The sequence below is a fragment of the Poecilia reticulata genome, chromosome 4 (genome assembly GCF_904066995.2).
Source record: "Poecilia reticulata chromosome 4, P_reticulata-male-v2, whole genome shotgun sequence".
NCBI lineage: Eukaryota > Metazoa > Chordata > Actinopteri > Cyprinodontiformes > Poeciliidae > Poecilia > Poecilia reticulata.
In genome coordinates, this window is record NC_088833.1 from 7,341,196 (window position 1) to 7,359,431 (window position 18,236).

At 36.3% G+C, this 18,236-nt stretch overlaps 1 protein-coding gene across 4 annotated transcripts in view; it reads right to left on the reverse strand.

Annotated features, from left to right (window-relative positions):
* mllt1a (MLLT1 super elongation complex subunit a) overlaps positions 1-18,236 on the reverse strand; it is a 28,268-nt gene that overhangs the window by 8,517 nt on the left and 1,515 nt on the right. The window contains exons 2-12 of one of the 4 annotated variants that reach the window (XM_008415152.3): positions 10,384-10,564; positions 9,662-9,744; positions 8,165-8,308; positions 6,853-6,978; positions 3,977-4,612; positions 3,358-3,448; positions 2,627-2,738; positions 2,272-2,371; positions 1,292-1,357; positions 509-580; positions 34-354 (exon numbers count right to left, since the gene is read on the reverse strand). In XM_008415152.3, coding sequence (XP_008413374.1) covers positions 346-354; positions 509-580; positions 1,292-1,357; positions 2,272-2,371; positions 2,627-2,738; positions 3,358-3,448; positions 3,977-4,612; positions 6,853-6,978; positions 8,165-8,308; positions 9,662-9,744; positions 10,384-10,564 — 1,620 coding nt within the window. In that variant the 3' untranslated portion in view covers positions 34-345. Of the gene's footprint in view, positions 1-33; positions 355-508; positions 581-1,282; positions 1,358-2,271; positions 2,372-2,626; positions 2,739-3,357; positions 3,449-3,976; positions 4,613-6,852; positions 6,979-8,164; positions 8,309-9,661; positions 9,745-10,383; positions 10,565-18,236 lie in introns of those variants that run through there. The other 3 variants (XM_008415151.3, XM_008415150.2, XM_008415148.3) reach the window with 3 other exon arrangements.

Consider the following 18,236-nt stretch of genomic DNA (forward strand, 5'->3'; position numbering starts at 1 on the left):
AAATGTATCGCAAAAAGTCAGTCGTTCCAAAACTTCCATGTTTCCATTAAGCAGATTTATTTTCTCAACTCCAGTCTTATGGTCAATGGTGCTGAACTGTCAAGTTTTTTTTTCTTCTTCTTCTTATTTTAATCAACAGTTTTTATAACTGTTGCCTTCAGTTATAAAAATGCTGTAAATATCAAACATGACTTCAAATTGATCTTGTAATTTGATGCCTTGAAATTGGGCCTCTGTCTCTTCAAGAAGCTCCTGCTCTTTCTGACACTCCACCTTCATCTCATCTTCACAACTATGCCGTTTACAGCCGTTCTTAGGTGTTTGCCAATTGCTGCTGCCGCTAGTCTAGAAGAGCTGAGAGGGGAAAATAAGGTGGAATGTATTCTTAATAATCCTCTACTTTCTGTTTATCAACGACATGAAACCTCGATAAAATTTCTGCTCTTTTCGTAGAACAGGTTTAAACTACAACAGGAGTAAACGTGGCAGAGAAAGTCGGATCGCCCACCTGCTGCAGGACGTTTCGCTCCCTTAATGCCATCAGTCTGCGATGGAGGTCCACCAGCTCCTCTGTGTAGGCCTGCAGCATTCATGAAACAAGACGTCAGAAAACACAAAGTTCACAGGAAGACGTTAGTTGTTGATCGATTGATTCTTTGACAATTTTTTCTTTTTTCTCCAAGCTTAAACGAGTGGTGTCCAAACTTTTAATATTTTAAAGAAACAACATAGAAAATAAGGAATTTCTGTGATCTGAAAAGGTGTCAGATGTTTCCTTTAATAAAACAAACTAAAGTTTTGGGTTGAATATTTTTTATTTTGTTGGTCTAGAACAGGAGTCTGAGAGCCAACTAATGTTTTAAATGCAGATGAATGCAGATTATTCTTTACATTAAATCCTCTTTTGTCATGAAATAATTGCACTGAATTTCCACAACAAGGTGATTTCTAAATCTATATTTTTTCCTTTCATTTTCCTTCTGCATCATCTCTGTTTAGCAGCCACATAAATGAGGGCCACATAAAATTATTAAACTTTGGACACACCTGGCTTACAATAATATAATTGATCATGTTCAGAGTCAGAAATTATAATAATTTGACATATTGGTTGATTTATTGAACAACTTTTGGTGTTTTGATTCTCTTACCAACAGAAAATCCAAACAAAAGTGCGTCGTTAAAAAGGTAAAATAGTCAAAGATTTGTTTCGTTAATACAACTGTATTGCAGCAAAAAGGTTATTTTATTTTTAAGTTTAGACATAAAAAGTTTGATTTACCCTTCCTACCTTGTCGTATCCCTTCTTCATCACCTTCTCTGAGCGAAAAGAGGAATCTGGACTTTTTCGGACAACCTGTGGCAGAAGATGGAGGCAAACCACAGAGAGATATGGATCATAGGTTTTAAAATAAAAAACTGATTTTTTTTTTTTTACATTTTATTTTAATGTATTTCAACAGATGACTGACAAAAAAATGCAAGACTGAATTATTTAACAATTGATTTAAAATGGAAGAATTTAGCAAACCAAGGCATCACAATAAATTGTTTGATAACAATAAATTGTCCCAGAAGTTATTCTTTAGATTTTGAGACCGTTTTCAAGCCATATAATAATGCAAATGCACCCTCTCAAAGATCAATAATCTCTCATTTCTAATGAACATTTAACACTGGAACTAGAAGACATTTTACATTTCCCAAATAAACAAACAAAACAAAAAATAAAATGGATTGTTTAGTATTTGTAAACAAAGCTGCCCTTCAAAAATAAGGGGCTGATCTTCAGACTGAAGCTTTACGTCATCCAGTCTTTCTATCAAGCATGAGCTCCTTTTAATTTATCATGCGACTAAATGATTAATTGCAACAACCTGTAAGTACACTCTGTTACCGAAGAGCTTGTACAGCTGCTTTAAGCGTTCATGAAACACAAACTTCATAAGATCTTGTCTTTGTCTCATATTATTCTGAGAAACTTGAACTTCAGCTCTTTGAAATGTTGCATCAGTTTGTTGTGGTTTTGCACGAGTTGGGTTATATCCGCTCATCAGACGCCGTTTATTAAATGACTGTATGCCTCCAGTCCTGAATGTGTTTTTCTAAATGTAAATCTTCAAACGTAAATTCATTTCTACGATTCTTTAATTTGACTAAGCGTTTAATGTCTGAGCAGCACCAGAATCAAGACATGGCTCCAGCAGACGACTGAAACCCCCGTCGACGCGCTGATTGAAAACACAATAAAACGCTCGGTGGGAGACTCACTTTGTTGTTGGACGAGCCGTGTTTCTGTGGGGGTGGGGCGGGGTCTCGACTGGGGCGGTGCGATTCGTCGCTGCTGTCACTCTCGCTGTCCAGGCTGAGTCTGTTGGAGGCACAGGTCGAGGTCAGAGGTCATTCAAACAGACTAAAGGAACTCTGTCTGGCACTCGTAAATACCCGTCTGCATCTGACGATGCGTAGAGACTTTTAGCAGCCAGTCAAGTGAATCAGTTTGACTGAACTACATTCTCTACATGGTTTAAAAAAAAAAAAAATGAAAATGCTGAGAATAAACAACAATCTGCATGTATAAAATACAGATTCTGGCTTAAAACTTTGTGATTTGGCTCAAACTGACCGAGAGTCGCGGTTGGGGGGGTTGGTTTTGACGGGCGTCTCTTCTTCTGAGCTGCTGTCGTCGTCGTCCGACTCTTCGGACTGGATCTCTTCCACCATGGATCTGAGCGGGCCTGAAAGACGAGAACAGAAACAAGTCAATTCTATCATCTGAGCAGATTAAAACGTTTAATCCAACGATTTACCAAACCAACAGTTACATGTCTCTGAAAAGGAATGCAGTAGTGGCTGAAACTATTAATTTTAGGATTTTTTTTTAGCAATTTATTTTGTTAAAAACAGGAGTGATACAAAGTTCACCGCAAGAGGAGAGACAAACTGTACCAGGTCATACTTTCCAAATGTCCTGATTGATTAAGTAACTGATTAATCAGTTATTCTGATGACTGAACTTGATTAGTCGAATAAAATAAATGGGCACATTTTGGAGATATTTCATTTAACCACGTAATGCTTATTTTTACATTAGAAATTGTTAAAAAAAGCAAATACATTTTTTTTAAATAATAAAAAGCATTTTATTTCCTAAAATGTAACAGTATTCCTTGATCATTTCTATAACTATGCCACTTGAAGAGTCGATTCACTGGAGTTGGGATTAAAACAATTTATTTAAGATTCATATGCGTTCTCTAAAGACTTGAAGTGAAGACAACTGAAAGCCCAGGGTCAAATAAAAGGTTATTCAGTAGAAACAAAACAAGTGACTAATTATTAAATCATTAAACTCACCTTGCCCTGGTTTCTGTCCAGGCTCAAAGTCTGAATCTGAACTGGAGTCAGAACTGGAAGTTGAGTTGGAAGGACTCGAAGCAGCTGATTGCTGGGAAAACGGACATTAAAAAAGTACAACAGGTTAAATAAATAATAATATGAACAAATAAATGGGAAAGATGAGTAGAATCAACTGAATACTTTATGTCTTAAGTTGATAACCACAGAAAAGTTCTAATTCTGCAGACAGCAGGCAAAAGAAAACGTATCCAGTTATTCCTGAGTTAATTACAGATTAGGTTATTCTTGTTTTACTTGTGAATTTTTTTCCCAAATTAATTTCTGTAAGATGTATTTTCCAATGAAACATCTAGCAGAAGAAAAATCCTATTTCCAAAATAAATTTCAGGATATTTTCAAATACAAAACAATGCAACCAATTGTACAAGTTTAAAAAAATGCATACATCAATTCTCTTGCATGAAGGAAATCTAAAAATGACAAAATCATCATTATTAAAGAAAATATGATAAATTAGACATTTACAGCAGCTCTACAGTCATAAATGCATCCTGGATTGTGTTTGTAGCAGCGGGTTTTACTCTTCACCGTCGTATTTACCCAAAAATCCTCCTACCTCTGACTTTGACGACGCTTCGTCCTCTGAATTGGACTCCTCCGACTCTGGAAGTTTCTTGAGCTCCTTCAGCTCCTGGGCATCGTTTTTGTTTTTGGTCGGCCAGCGGCCTTTCTCCTTGGAAGGCTTCTTCTCGCCGTAGGACTGGCTGACGGCCGAGGACGAGGAGACGCGCGGCGACGTCCCGGTGAACGCGCCGCCCGTCGGCCCCTTCAGCCCATCGGAGCTGCCTTTCTTTTGCTTCTTGACGCTGGGTTTGGGGGACTCCACGGTGGAGGGGCGTTTCCCCGGAGCTTTGGCCTCCACCGCTCCTCCTCCGCCTCCCCCGCCGCTTCCTGCCCCCCCTCCTTTAGGGGACATGCCGTCCATCTTCGACTCCTTCAGGGTGAGCTTGGGCTCCTTGAAGGCCGCCTTCGGCTGAACTTTAACTTCGTCCTTCACTTTGATCTCTGACGGCTTTTTCAAAGAGGAGGACGAGGAAGGGTCGCGACCGCTTTTGCTGCTCCCATCTCGGTCGTCGCCTTTGGACGACCCTTTGCTCTCAGAGTCTTTCCGCGATCGTTCACGGTGCTCCTTGGTCAGTTTGTGTGGTTTGGGTCCTTTGCTGCTGCCACCACTTCCTTCTTTGCTTGGTTCCTGAGGAGAGGAAAACAGCAGGACTTTCATCGGCTCTACAAATTAAAATATGCAGGTTCAGGCTCATAAATGCTGCATTTTTAGAATTAAATTTCAACATTTATTAAATCTTGGCTCATTGTTGCACGTTTAAATGTTTGCTCATGAAGCTACACAAACTTGAATATGTTCAAATCAGTCAGTTTTTAAATAGCATCATTTTGATGGTCATTAATTTAAACTAATGTTTGCAGATATAGATTACTTTAGTAACTGAGTATTCTACCAATTATTCTGATTAGCTGGAAAAATTAAATACGTTGGCACATTCTGCAGATTTTTTTACTTAACCACTTTGTACAAGATTGAAAATACTCAAAAAAGCAAAAGAAAAACATTTTGTCGCCTAAAATGTAACAGCATTCCTGTAGTTAACGCTTCATTATTTGTGTCAAAGATTGAATCTGCAGCTACATAAATACTCCCAACATGTGAAACACTCAGTCCTTCCTGATTCACTCACCAGGGCTGAAGCTAATGATTGTTTTAATAATTGATTATTCTGAAAAACAATTTTTTTTGAAAAAGTGGCAAATTCTTCAATAATATAAGCTTGTTTTATACAATATTATAAATATAAGGTGAAAATTTCTTTTTCACATAAGAAAAAAAAACATCTTGCGGACTAAAATCCAATAATATATCATCCCCTTTATGTATGTGTAGCTAAAACTATGCCACTTCAGTTCTGAGAAAAGGATATTTGCAGAAAAAGATTTTTTTCATCTTAAATTCAAAATGTACATATTTTTATACAGTTTTGGGTTTATTACTGCTCTCAATGTGTTGTTCTTTCAGTAAATGTCCTTTTTTAAGTGTTTACTCCAGGTAACGATTCATCGATTCCTAAATTATTTGACAATTATGCAAATTAATCTGATTAATCATTTCAGCTCTACAGTTCAGTAACAGAGAAAGTTAGAATTTTAAATTTACAGCCAAAATAAATGCGTTACCAGGGCTGAGGCATTAAAACAGGAGAGATGTGTGCTCTTCTGTTTGCTTCAGATTCTCACTGCAGAGCTTTGGACCAACTGAAGGCAACAACGGATTTTGCATGATGCATGTTAAAAGAAATTACAAAAAAAAGTGTGTTGCAATAGTCCTTTTTTGTAACTCCCACCTTCTTAGTTTGGAAATATTTATCAACTTGCTTGGAGTGACCTACAAGAGGCAAACTGACCTAAAAGCTGATTTTAAAGGTTTACTCTGTTGATAAAAGTTTGATAGAAGAGATATTTTTCAATCTGTTTTCAGAACTCAAAATTGTTGGAACAGTGATAAATTAAATTCAATAAAATCTGTAAACTTTAATTTCGTTATAAATACTTTTGTTCTTCAAAACGTATTGCGTCTAAGAAAATACTAAACATAGAAAATGCGTAGAAATTCACACATTAAATGCAAGTTACCTTGTTAATTACTTCAGGTATCAAAGCTAACATGAACAAGATAAGCATAAACTAAAATTACTTCAGGTTAAGTATTTAAAGTGGAGAAATGCTCAACATACATCAGATAAATAAGTTAATTTTACTGTAAATCAGGTTTTAGCAAGCATCTCTTCAATTAAATGCTAAAAATATGGTTTTAGAAAGTCAAAAAAATAAAATATTTGCTTTCCAGCGGTTCTCTACCATGGCCCTTAGAGCTCACTGTCCAGCATGTTTTTACTGCATCTCTGCTCCAGCACACCTAATTCAAATGAATGCATTACCTCCTCAGTTTACCATGCAATGCTGCAGAAGCCTGAAAATCACACATTCATTTAAGACAGGTGCCTGGCTGCTGGGGGAACACCCAAAACATGCAGGGCTAGACTGAAAACCAGGATTTATCAAGAAGATTTTTTTAGATTCTGGTTATATCTTTATTAAAAAAAAAAAAAAAAAAATCATAGAAATAGACGCCTGCAAAAGAATAAAGTCCTCGTCAGGTCTACTCTGCAACTGATTCATCTTTCAAAAATGCGAAGGAGTCAGTTTTCCTCCTAATGTGCACCCTCACTCCGCAGATAAGAAGAGAGAAATCCTGCACACGAATGCACAAAAACAGCTGGGAACAATTACTAACTCCAGTCTGCCTTTTTCTCAAAAAGGAAAAATATAAATTTTTATTTAATCTATACCTGCAAACGATGCAGACGGAGCTCACGTGATCAAGGGAACTTTAACCAAATGATGTTTCTCCCTTTGTCCTACCTTTGATACATGAGAGGTCTTTGTCTTTTTGGGGTCTGAGAAGGCTGAGAGGGGGATGGTGGGAAGCATTGGGTAGTCCGGACTGGGCCTCGACATAGCTTCAGCCCCCTCAGGGACCACCAGTATCTGAAATTAAATACACATGAGTCACTGTGTTTCTCTGCCGACACTCAAAACCACCGGTAGACTCCAAGTTCAAAACGGGAGGCAGTAATTTGGAGCGGATTACGAAGAGGTTCAGTTCATTTGAAGTAAAGTTTTACTGTTTTGATCAACACAAAGCTTTTTGAAATTAATATGTGAGAACAGATGTTTGGTTTTGTTTTGTTGGTTTTGTTTGGTGGTCAAAGCAAATGTTAATCATTTCTAATATTGTAACAATTTCTAAGCAGATCATGCCGGAGCCTGGATTTGATTAGAAATGTTTTCGGTGACTATTGGCCTGCAGGTTTTTTATTTACATTTTTTTTATTGCCACACTTGTGTGTTGCAGATTTCTGCTCAGGTTCCTCTTGAAAATGAAATCTGGATCTCAATTAGGGGGTTTTCCTGGTTAAATAAAGAAAAAAATACTTGAATTACATCAAATATGTTCTGATAAAATACAAATGCTAAGTAGCAATTAACAATATTTTTAAAAATTTGTTTAACATTAAGACAACTCACCAAAAGTTGTCCAAATACAGAAATATATCTAAACATTACGGATAAGATTCTAAACAAGTGTGGATTTCCAAGTTTGATCACTTGATTTGTATTCAAATAATAACATATGGAAAGACATGAAGAAAAGGAAGAATAAGTTAAATGTTTCTCCATATAGAAAACATTTTGAAAGCATCATTAACAAAAACGGCTTTTCAACAAAGTATTTAATACAATTTAGTTTGTTCAACACTTATGTTTTTTATCAATTATGTCTTTTCTACATGTGGATCACTTGGGTTGTTGAAAATATCTCAGGTAATTTTCTTAAATGCCGCCACTCTTGAAGGTTTTTACTGTTTTCTTACAGTGACTTTAACATATCAGAGTTTTACCACTGAACACTGATTTGATTGGCTGACACATTGTGTCATTTATTTTCACACAGTGATACTACAACTCACTTTTAAGCATTTTTTCTGAATAATTTAATGCTTTGGAAGCTGTGCACAGAGGCCAAAAACGCTCTTGTTGTTTTCAAAGATGAACAACTACAGGAACTGTATTTAATGAGTGAAATGAGAAATAAAATGGTCAGATTTTAACAGTAATCTGACCTAAAGTCTTCTTAGCTGTTATTGAGTACAGCTGTCAGTGACAGACTTACCCCTCCCGCCTTGATGAGCTTTTTCCTGAATTCTTTGGTGGGGTTGTTGAAGGTGAGTTTCTCACAGCGCAGGTGGTTAACGGGAGGGTTTCCCTCCAAGTTAAGGAACAGGTCATAGTTGAAGATGACTTTTTTTGGCTCCTCCTGAACAAGAGAGAAGATTAAAACTTGCTTTATGTGCCACAACAGAAGCTGAATGAAACAAACAGTTTGTGTAAGAAAAAAGTATTTCTGAATAATAATCACTGAATAATAAGTGACATTTCTTGGAAGGAAATTTTGAAGAAATCAGGAAGGAAATGAGAATTATGTACACTTAATGGTATGTCGACACCAAACTAATGTTAATAGCACAAACTTTTTCTCTTCCTTTTGAACTGCAACCATTTAAACTTTCACTAAATCGCCAAGTTGCAAAATTAATTACAGAGAAATTATGTGAGCTCATAAACAGAAGTGAACTAATTCATCAGAGTTAAGGATCAGACTCTTAGAGACTGGCAAGTAAAATACTTGATGTGTTTTTGTAAAGCTAAACATCATTTAAATAAAACATCTACAAACATATAGTAGCATCAAACAAAGAAATGAAGGCAGAGATCTTCACAATAAAAGCTTTTCAAAATAAAAGCAGCACATTTGGATTTGCAAAATAAATTTTTTATTTTGCTTTCATTTATAAATAACACAAGGTGCAGGGAACTCCAGTTTTTGAGAGCTTGTGTCATGCATGGTTTAGACCAGGGTGTCCAAAGTGTGGTGCATGGGCCATATATGGCCCTCAAAATTATTTTGTTTGGCCCTTCACCAAAAGTCAACAAAAGGTAAAAACATTTGGCCAATGAATAGAAAACAACAAATGCTTCAAAAGAATTTGAAAATTGTCTTTTAAAAAGGCATCTGAAGTCCTTTTTGTGTTTTTGATCGTTAATGATTTCCATTTTTGGTGACTGTTTTTATTGATTTTTTTGTGTTTTGTGATGTAAAGCACTTGTTGCAGAAATGTGCTGTACGAATAACTTGATTGATTAAAAATAAAATTATTATTGAGCGGGTAAAATTAAAAATAAATCAAATGAATTTTTTAATTTGACAGTTTGGACACCACTGGTTTAGATGTTTTCTTGCTTGAACGTACACAGACTTGAGAGACGGCAACATTTTAAGGCTGCAGCAGAACGTGCTGAAAGGCTGAAGAGATAATTTGGTGATTTGAATCAGGTGTTGGAGCAGGGCCACGACTAAAACCTGCATCGACCCTTTGAGGACTGAAGTCGACCACTTCTCGAACAACAACAGGGTTGCAACACATTCAACATCTGTCCACATTCAAATGACTCCAGATTCCACACATTTTAAGGATAGATGGAAGGACGTATGAAACATTTATGGAACAATGAATCAGGCATTTAAAAACTGCTTTTTTCCTACTCTGTTTTCCCACATTTTCTTTCTCCACACCATAAAATACATGTAGTACTGTTGAGGCGTTCGCACCTTGTTCTTGAAGTAAACCTCGATAGGCATGATGAAGCCTGCGTATCCCGATTCCTCCACTTTGTATGGAGGCTCCTTGCATACTGCAGACAGACACACACTCATCACTGACGATACTAATTTATACGTTCACATGGGTGATTTTAATCACAATATATTTCAGGATATTTTGCTGTCATAAAAGTGACAAAGTATTTAGAGGAAATGCAGTTTATCATTCTCACAATAAAACAACTATTGTATCACAGTAAAAAAATCCCAATGATGATAAATATGATAAATACCCATCCCTAACTCAGTGTACTTTTCAGAATAATCCCAATTTAAAATAAATAGAATTAAAAAAACATTTCCAAATTGAAAACAATCGTCAAAAACTCGTCAAAATCAAAAACTTCTCACATACCAAATGTTTAACTTTTTGGTTTCTTGTACCAGTCTACTTTAGCTTAGTGTGATGGAATAATTTAAAGACATTTGTTTAAATTGTCAAATTTGTATATCAATTCATAAGAGTTTTACAAATGTAAACTGCATTGATGGATTATTCTTTTTTGTTCATTTTTATTACATTTATATCTCTTATACAGATTATCTCAATCATCTGTCCTTAATCTGACCTCTTTCAAAGCTTAAAGAACTGCTGAATTTCAGATGCTTCACAAAAAAGAGTTTTGAATAAACAGTGTAAGTATATGTGTTTAAATCTAATGAGCGTTTACCTCTCTTGGGTTTGGGGAAGCTGTCATGCAGGCGGAAGACGACCCTCTCTACAAAGTGCTGGATGTCGCCGGTCTCTGGGCCTCTGACGAAAACCATCCAGTCGTGTGTGAAGCCTTCAGAGGTCACTTTCTTCTTCAGCTGAGCTCTGTGGCCCAACTCCAGCTTCACCTGCACCGTGCACTGGAAAGGAACCAAAACAAAAACAAAGTTATATTAAAAAAACGCATAAAAGGTTTATCAGGAGGCAGAGACTTCAGATCAACTTGCTCCAAGCTCATAATCTGTGTATCAATTCTTTTCTCTTGATAGTTTTATATTATCAAGCCAAAAATTGATGAGTTTCTTCATTTCAGCTTCGCTTAACATCTTTACAAGTCCAGCCACAGATTCACAGGTAGATCTCCATCAACGTTTGACATGCACATTTTGAAGTATCGCATCAGAAAAGGTTGACGGACATGGCAATATTCGAGATGAATTTATCAATTTCACAAACATGTTTTTCAGTTTGCTTTAATTTAGCAAACCAAGGTCCAAACACAGAGGGAGAGGACTTTTAGCCTGGAGTGGCCAGTCAGAGACAACCGAGGCTGGGACTGGAGTGGTGGGACGCTCCCACTCACTGGTGGGGTGGTGCCTTACCAGAGGAACGAAACTCTGAAAATTTTTCAAGTTCAAGCCTCCAGCATAGAGGAAAGAACTCTGCAGTCAAAAAATTGCTTTTGTCCTTTTATTTGTCAATTATACTCCTAAAATGAGATTAAAGTGGTGCTATTTTCCCATGCTTGGCCAAGCCTGTGAAGTAACTGCTGTATTTAAGTGAGCTGTACTGGTGCAGTGTTATCAAATAAATGTGTAATTCAGTAAATCTCTGTCTAAGTCTAAAAAAATAAACATTTTAAGTCAATTCACCTGTTTTTCTGTATTGGCTGAAACCAATAAATCTCTGCATCAGAAGTGAAAAAAGTGCATCGGTCCATCCCTAATGGAAATATTTAATTACACTGATCTATAATGAAAACGACCTTTAGTGTGAGCCCTGTCCAGGTGGCTTCATACCGTTTCTTCTGCGGTGATAAATTACAGCAGCAGAAACACCTTGCAAACTAAGCCGTCTTATGAAATAAACATAAGCGAAGCCGGCAACGCGATTAATCCGGGGACCCACTATTCATCATTTCCCCGATTCCACCTTGAACAAAAACCTTCAAGTCTCTGCTCAAAGTCTGGTGACACTTCAGAGGGGAAGGAAGGGTGGCGTCTGGACAGACACAAAGCTGGACTGGTGTCGGGACGCTCTCAGTGAAATTAAGAGTAATTTGACGCCCAAGCAGCCCGATCTCAAAAGAGGAGTCCAGAAAAGGAGCACATTATTGGACTACTGCTGTCAGCCACGGACAATAACAGGAGAGAGCCTCGCAAATGACGCTGTGATTATAGAAGATGAAGAGGAGTGCAGAAGGAGAACACCGAGACGGGGTGCTGGTGAGGAATGAAGTGGAGAGAGACGGGGGGGCAGAAAGGCACTTTATGTCCAGGGACGGCCTGAAGAATGTGGGGATTTGAAAATGGCACGGTGCGGCTCATGAGTGGAGGGATTAGACGGGACGGGACCACGATGAGCTCGTTTGGAGCTCGCCTCCTCCCTGCCTGGCTCTCTGCCTGGCCGTCCTGTGACAGTAATGCCCTTAAACTCCAGACTGCAGCGTGCCAACGGGGAGACGACGAGGGAGACTCTCTGATCATTAACCACACCCTCCCCCACCGAGGAGTCGCAGAAAATCAGATAAGCAAAACATAAAGAGAAAGGCTGGAGTGTTTTATTAAGCAACTGAATATAACGTTTAATTTTACACTGACATTTTATCGATTAATTCGGCTAATCTGATGCTGAATGGCTGAGAGTGGGTATGAATATCTGCCAATAATCAAGACGTATTAGCCCAACAGGGAATAAATGAGGGTGATGAATTACAGACGTGACAAATAGAGGGAAATTAATGAGCCACTCTTTTAATGACATAACAATCAATGAAGCCAATATTTCAAGTTAAGTATGGCTTAGTCATTTGCCCCAGCTCCTCGACTGCAAGAACTTTAAGCTTTTAATTGGACAAGATCCTGTAAATGGATAATATTTATGCTTTCGAATAAAAGTTATGCTCATAAAGTTGGCGTAAACGTAATAAAAATAGACTTCAACCTAAGTGTACAATTTAAATCAGCTGAATAATAATTTGAAGCTGTTTCAGATGAGTTTTCTTTTAAATTTTTATAATCAGAGCCAAAATTCAGTGCTTAATTTTTTCTTTTGTTTGGACAAAAAACCCACATTAGGAAATGTGTATTTTTGCAGAAAGACTAACAAAACATACAAACACAAAATAAGCTTTTGAATTAAAGCAATACAATAAAGTAGCATATTTACACATTAAAACTTTATATTGCCATGGAAATACAGATAATGAAATGTTTACTTGTAATATTAAATCAGACTAAACTTTTATCATTTAAAGTCAATTAGAAATACTGCCAGGATGTTTACTTGCTAAATGCCAAAATAATGTATGTGCAAGTCAAACAATCTATTTTTATTCCTCCTGACAGAACTGGTTTAACAGTCAGGATTTGGAGGAACGGTACTTTCAGGCTTGAAAAGTTCTTTTTTTAATTTTTTAATAATAAAAATTAAGGCCAAAAAGCCAAAACATGATAAATTTAGATGGACAATAAATTGTTCCAGACATTATGGTGATAAACGGTACTATAGTTTTGAGAGCATTTTTACATGATTTAGGCATAATAAAGCAAGAACACCTTCTCAAACATTAAGAACATTTAGTACTGGAGCTGGAAAAACATTTTAATTATCCAAAATAAACAAAAACAAATAAAATGGATTATGCCTTCTCTAATAAACAAAAATTTCCTTCAAAACGTATTAGTCATTCAGCTCAGACAGGGAAAACAGGCAAACCTGCCAGTTAGGACTTGTGTAAAATAAAAGATAAAATAAAAATAAAAATTAGGCAAAAAAATACAAATAAGCATGCAAATAGAAATTTTAATTTAAATATTTATAGTGACAGGCTTATGACCAAATACTCTAATTTTAGCTGCATCAAAATACAGAACATGCCTCTAAAACTGAAGCTCCTACAGCCTCAGAGTGCATTTATAAACTGTAATCTGACTCTTTGTGTTACTTCAGGAGAAACTGCTTCTTCCTTGCAGAGCAGCTTTTCAGTCCATGTTAGTACAGAGTTCACTGTGGATAATGAGGCTCTATTACCAACTTTCACCAACATCTTTCCAGGGTCTTTTGTTTTTCAGGGTTTTTACAGACATTTCATAACCCGTCTGCTTCCTGAACAGCATGATGGCTGCACAGTCTCATGTTGTATTTGCCTAATTGTTGGAACAGATGAACATAACCATCAAGCATCTGGAAAGGATGACCCAAAGTTTCTTTCTCTGTAATTTTGCATGTTGAATCAGTTGCATTAATATTAGGTGTGTAACGCACAAATGGTTTTTGGTTATTTTTTCCCCCTTTATTCAGTAAAAAAAATATACTCAAAACTTTCTGACAAATTAGGTTTAATCCAGGATGAGTATTTTGTTTGATTTTCTCAATAAAATTATTACTATAAAACCACCTGGATATCATGTTGTTGCTTGGAAATGTTTTCATAAGACTGAGCCAATATTTGATGGTTGAATGATACGGGGAGCTACGTTTGCATTTTCAGCCCATTTTCTTCTCGTCTAAAGATTTTAACATTTTGCTCTGCGTCATTCCAGGTGAGTAGTAAAGTTCAGGTAAGAGTAAGCTAAAATATGACCCGTCATTGTTGAGCAAAGCTTGCAAAGCCATGAAATCATTAACTGGGCTTTCCAAATAAAGGTAATAGTTGGGAACTTCTGAATTGGCATTTAGCAAAAATAATGTTGGCATTCCTAAATTACTAAAACAGGAAAGGTTTAGTATCATTTACTGTCAGACAGTAAATGAGTCAGGTCCAGAGCTTCAACTATCTGCGTGCCAAATATTGCATTTAAGTAGTTGGATGGACTCTCAATATAATAATTTCAGTAAATGCTCGTGACATTCACCAATAACACAGCAATACATTTGTTATATTTTAAGTTCCTCAGTGAGAAAAACCCTCTAAGTCACAACATTGTCAGGAAAAGTAGCAATTATAAGTTACTAATAAATAAAATCTATATTGTAGCTTTTTTTTAAATCCAAGTGTCTATTTTTCTATTAAAATCAAAGATCATATTCACTTAGAAAAAACAAGGCAAGAAGAGAAAAAACAAGCTTAAAACACATGGATACTAATTACAGGAATAAAATGTTTATTCATCTGAAATAATAATATGCAGACAAATTCACAATTTGAAGCAAAAATAATGGCTATTTCGATCAAAAGAAATGCACGGGACTAAAAAGCAAATAAAGCAAAGCTGCTAAAACAGTGACGATGTGTGCATGACCACGCTGTTTTTTTCTCTCCAACAGAGGGGAAATACAAATTCTGGCAGACATGCTGGCTCCCATGAAAACAATGAACTCCCGGCGGCCATAAATAAATAACATCCATTAATCTCTTCAAGCTAATAAACGATTGAAAGAAAAGCAGGAACACTGACCCAAAGAGAGCACACACACAGGGACTCCGAGCGATGACCAAATTTGTCTTTGGGTGAAGATCAAGACTATCATAGCCCACATTAGCAGGGACAGTGAAACGTTAATCTGTTTTGGAAAATCTTACGTCCTAAAGAGACACTGTCCAATTACAAATACAGTCAGTGAGGCCTCCAATGAAAGCAAGTGACTATTTGAAACTGGGTGTGTGAATTAGAGTGTAAGGAATTTAACAAGCTGCATGACAAATCAAACATGTCGACCCAGCTGCACTGATCCTGTAATAAGATCTGATCATAAGAAACCAGAGGAGATCAGATGCACATTATAGACATATGAAGCAGCCTGTCCAAACAAACCACTGTGATGCAACGATATTCCAATTTCCCCAAGACTTTAATTCAAACAAAATATTCACAGACTTCTGTATTTCTTGGATTTGGTTCAGTTCATTCAAACGCCACACAACTCTGCAGAACATCTTGACATTTCAACCACTGCAGACTGACACACTTTGCCGTTGCAACATGATCTTCATAATACGACTGGGAATGACAACTCAATTACGGAGTTTTAACACAGAGTCGACTAAAAGATACACTGAGAAATGATCTGTCAGCAAGAATCAGACGATATTGACCTTGATTAACACTGATCGGTGACAGGTCAGTCAGAAGCAAGAATGGTTTCTTTAAAGGGGACATATGAAGCAATATCTGTTATATTTTTGAAATCTGTTTAGTTTCTCTATTCACTGTTAGTCTTTTTGAACTAATACTTCACAGAATAAATAAGTTCACCAATTTCCTGCTAACCATTTTTGTAAATCCGCCATTTTTATTTCTCACATTATTTTTGGATTTAAATTGTGAGGGTGTGTTAACCCACATATTTAATTACACCCAGCATCAGAGCCTTTTCCAAGTGGCTGGTTAAATGTTATTTTTCTTAGAAATGTTCCCACACCGGTGGGGAAAATCCTCTTTATTTGCACAAAGAACTTCAAGGACGAGTGCCACCAGCATAAAGAAGGATTTGCCAAACGAGTCAAGGGTGAGTTCCTTCTGTCTATGGAAACGACGGACACAGCAAAGTCATTGATAAATTGTAAACTATGCTAAAATGACAATCAGGTTTTATCCTACTGAGCTTCTCCAGGACTTCTGTTTCAGTAATGCCATCCAAACTAACCACATCAACCAATATAAGATGAGGAAAAATTGTGAAATGTGAATTGTGTATTTATTTTCTGCTTTTAAATAATACAAAGACACCTTTTTAGATATTCTTATAATTCTTAGAGAAATATCAGTTGGCAAGGCTGATCAGAAATTTGCCATAAAATTGAGATTGGTCCATTTTTTATGTTAATTTTTACTTTGGGTGTCTGTAAAAAATAAAAACTACTTTCAAACTGATTAAAAATCCAGTTTTTGTCATTTCTGTCCTTAATTTTGGAAATTGGTAGTTATGTTAATATGAGCACTGAAATAAACTTCAAGATGCTACCAAACCACAGAAGAAGAAAAACTTGTGTTAAAATGACTGGAATAAACGGAGAGGAGTGCAAAATTTTTGGCAGGTTTGAGCAGTTTCTTTGCAGGTGAATGTGAACAAATCTTTAAAAAATTTAAAATATAGGACAGTGGTATTAAATACTTGTGATTAGACCATTTTCCAATAGTAGTGACAAACCTGGAGTTTCAGTTCCAACAGAACAAGAAGCTGGAATTTGTTTTTAACTTGTACCAGAAGTCGACTTTGGGCGGTTGAGACTTCAAAGGGGGTCAACGCTGAATAGAGTCTAGCTCCATGAAAGTGGATGAGCCACTTTCCACGAGTGTGTGTGGCTTCACCCTGAAAACCCAGCCTCTTGCAGCCTCAGGCATTTGGGACACACCAAGCTGCATTTCTTCCACAGACAGCAGATCTATAATTTGGCTTACTGAGCTTTCTGCATAAAATGTTCATCTTCAGATGACATAAACCCTAAGTGAGCAATTTTGTACATTAATCAAATGTGGATAAGAAACTAACCCTTAAAATTATACATTACATTGTGAGGTCATGGAAACTGGATTCACCACTAACACACACAGACTAATAGATTTACTTACATGCATTTTACCCTTTTTACCCAGAACATATAAAATACTAAAAACTACAGACTTCTGCCAACACTTAAATATTGTTTTAAAGGGATTTTTTTTTCATGAGCAAATAAGACCAATAAATTAAGAAATAGAAAGAAGACTTGTCTACAGAAGATGAACAGCGAGCAAAAAACCCTACTTTCTGTTTTATAGTCTTAATGACAGGGTTTGTTTTAAAACACAGGGTTCATTATGCTCCCAATTATCTTAAAGAGAACAACCCAACTAGGTTTGATTCATTAAGTCTTTTACAATGTGAATTAAACTATAATTATTTTAGGAACTTCTTCCTTAATATTCCTAGAAGATAATAAAAAAAATGCAACCTATAAACACAAATGCTCTTTTCAGAGATATTGGCACCTCAAATTTACAAAAAGCAAGAAAAACCTTGGAAATGGTAAGGATTGTGTCACTCCGTAGACAAATCCTGCTTTTGTCAATGCTACTAGGATTACAACTAGTACTAATTCAGCAGACTTTGTATTGATTCAATAATTAGAGTTGCTCCAACAGAGTGGATCGAGTTTGATGAAAAGCTCAAAAATACTGTTGTTTTCTGGTTACTAAATACAACATACATAATCACTACTGGATCTGCTTGACCACACTCTTCAGTTTGGATGGTGTTACTGAGTGAAGACGACTCAAGTTAGCTACATAAAAAAAAACAACTGATTTGATACATGAGCACTTAAATAGCGTAGGATCAGATTTTTATCAGATATCTCAGCATTTAACATCAATATTTACTATAAAAAATAATGTAAGCAGAATGACTTTCTTCTTTTGAGCCTTCACATTCTCTGCTTCTGCTTAAACAGTAGAAATATCAAATTATAAAGCTAGGAACACGAGCTTTTGTCTATAGAAAATGACTATTGCAAGTCAGCTCATACATTTAGCAGTAGCATAACCACTAAAAACAATTGAGGGACAATTGTTCCAGCAATGCCGTAGCTGTCTTACTTTTTAATTTACACACATGCTTATATTATTTGAACTTTAGATTTTAGTCCTTCAGTTCAAAGCATCAGTTTGG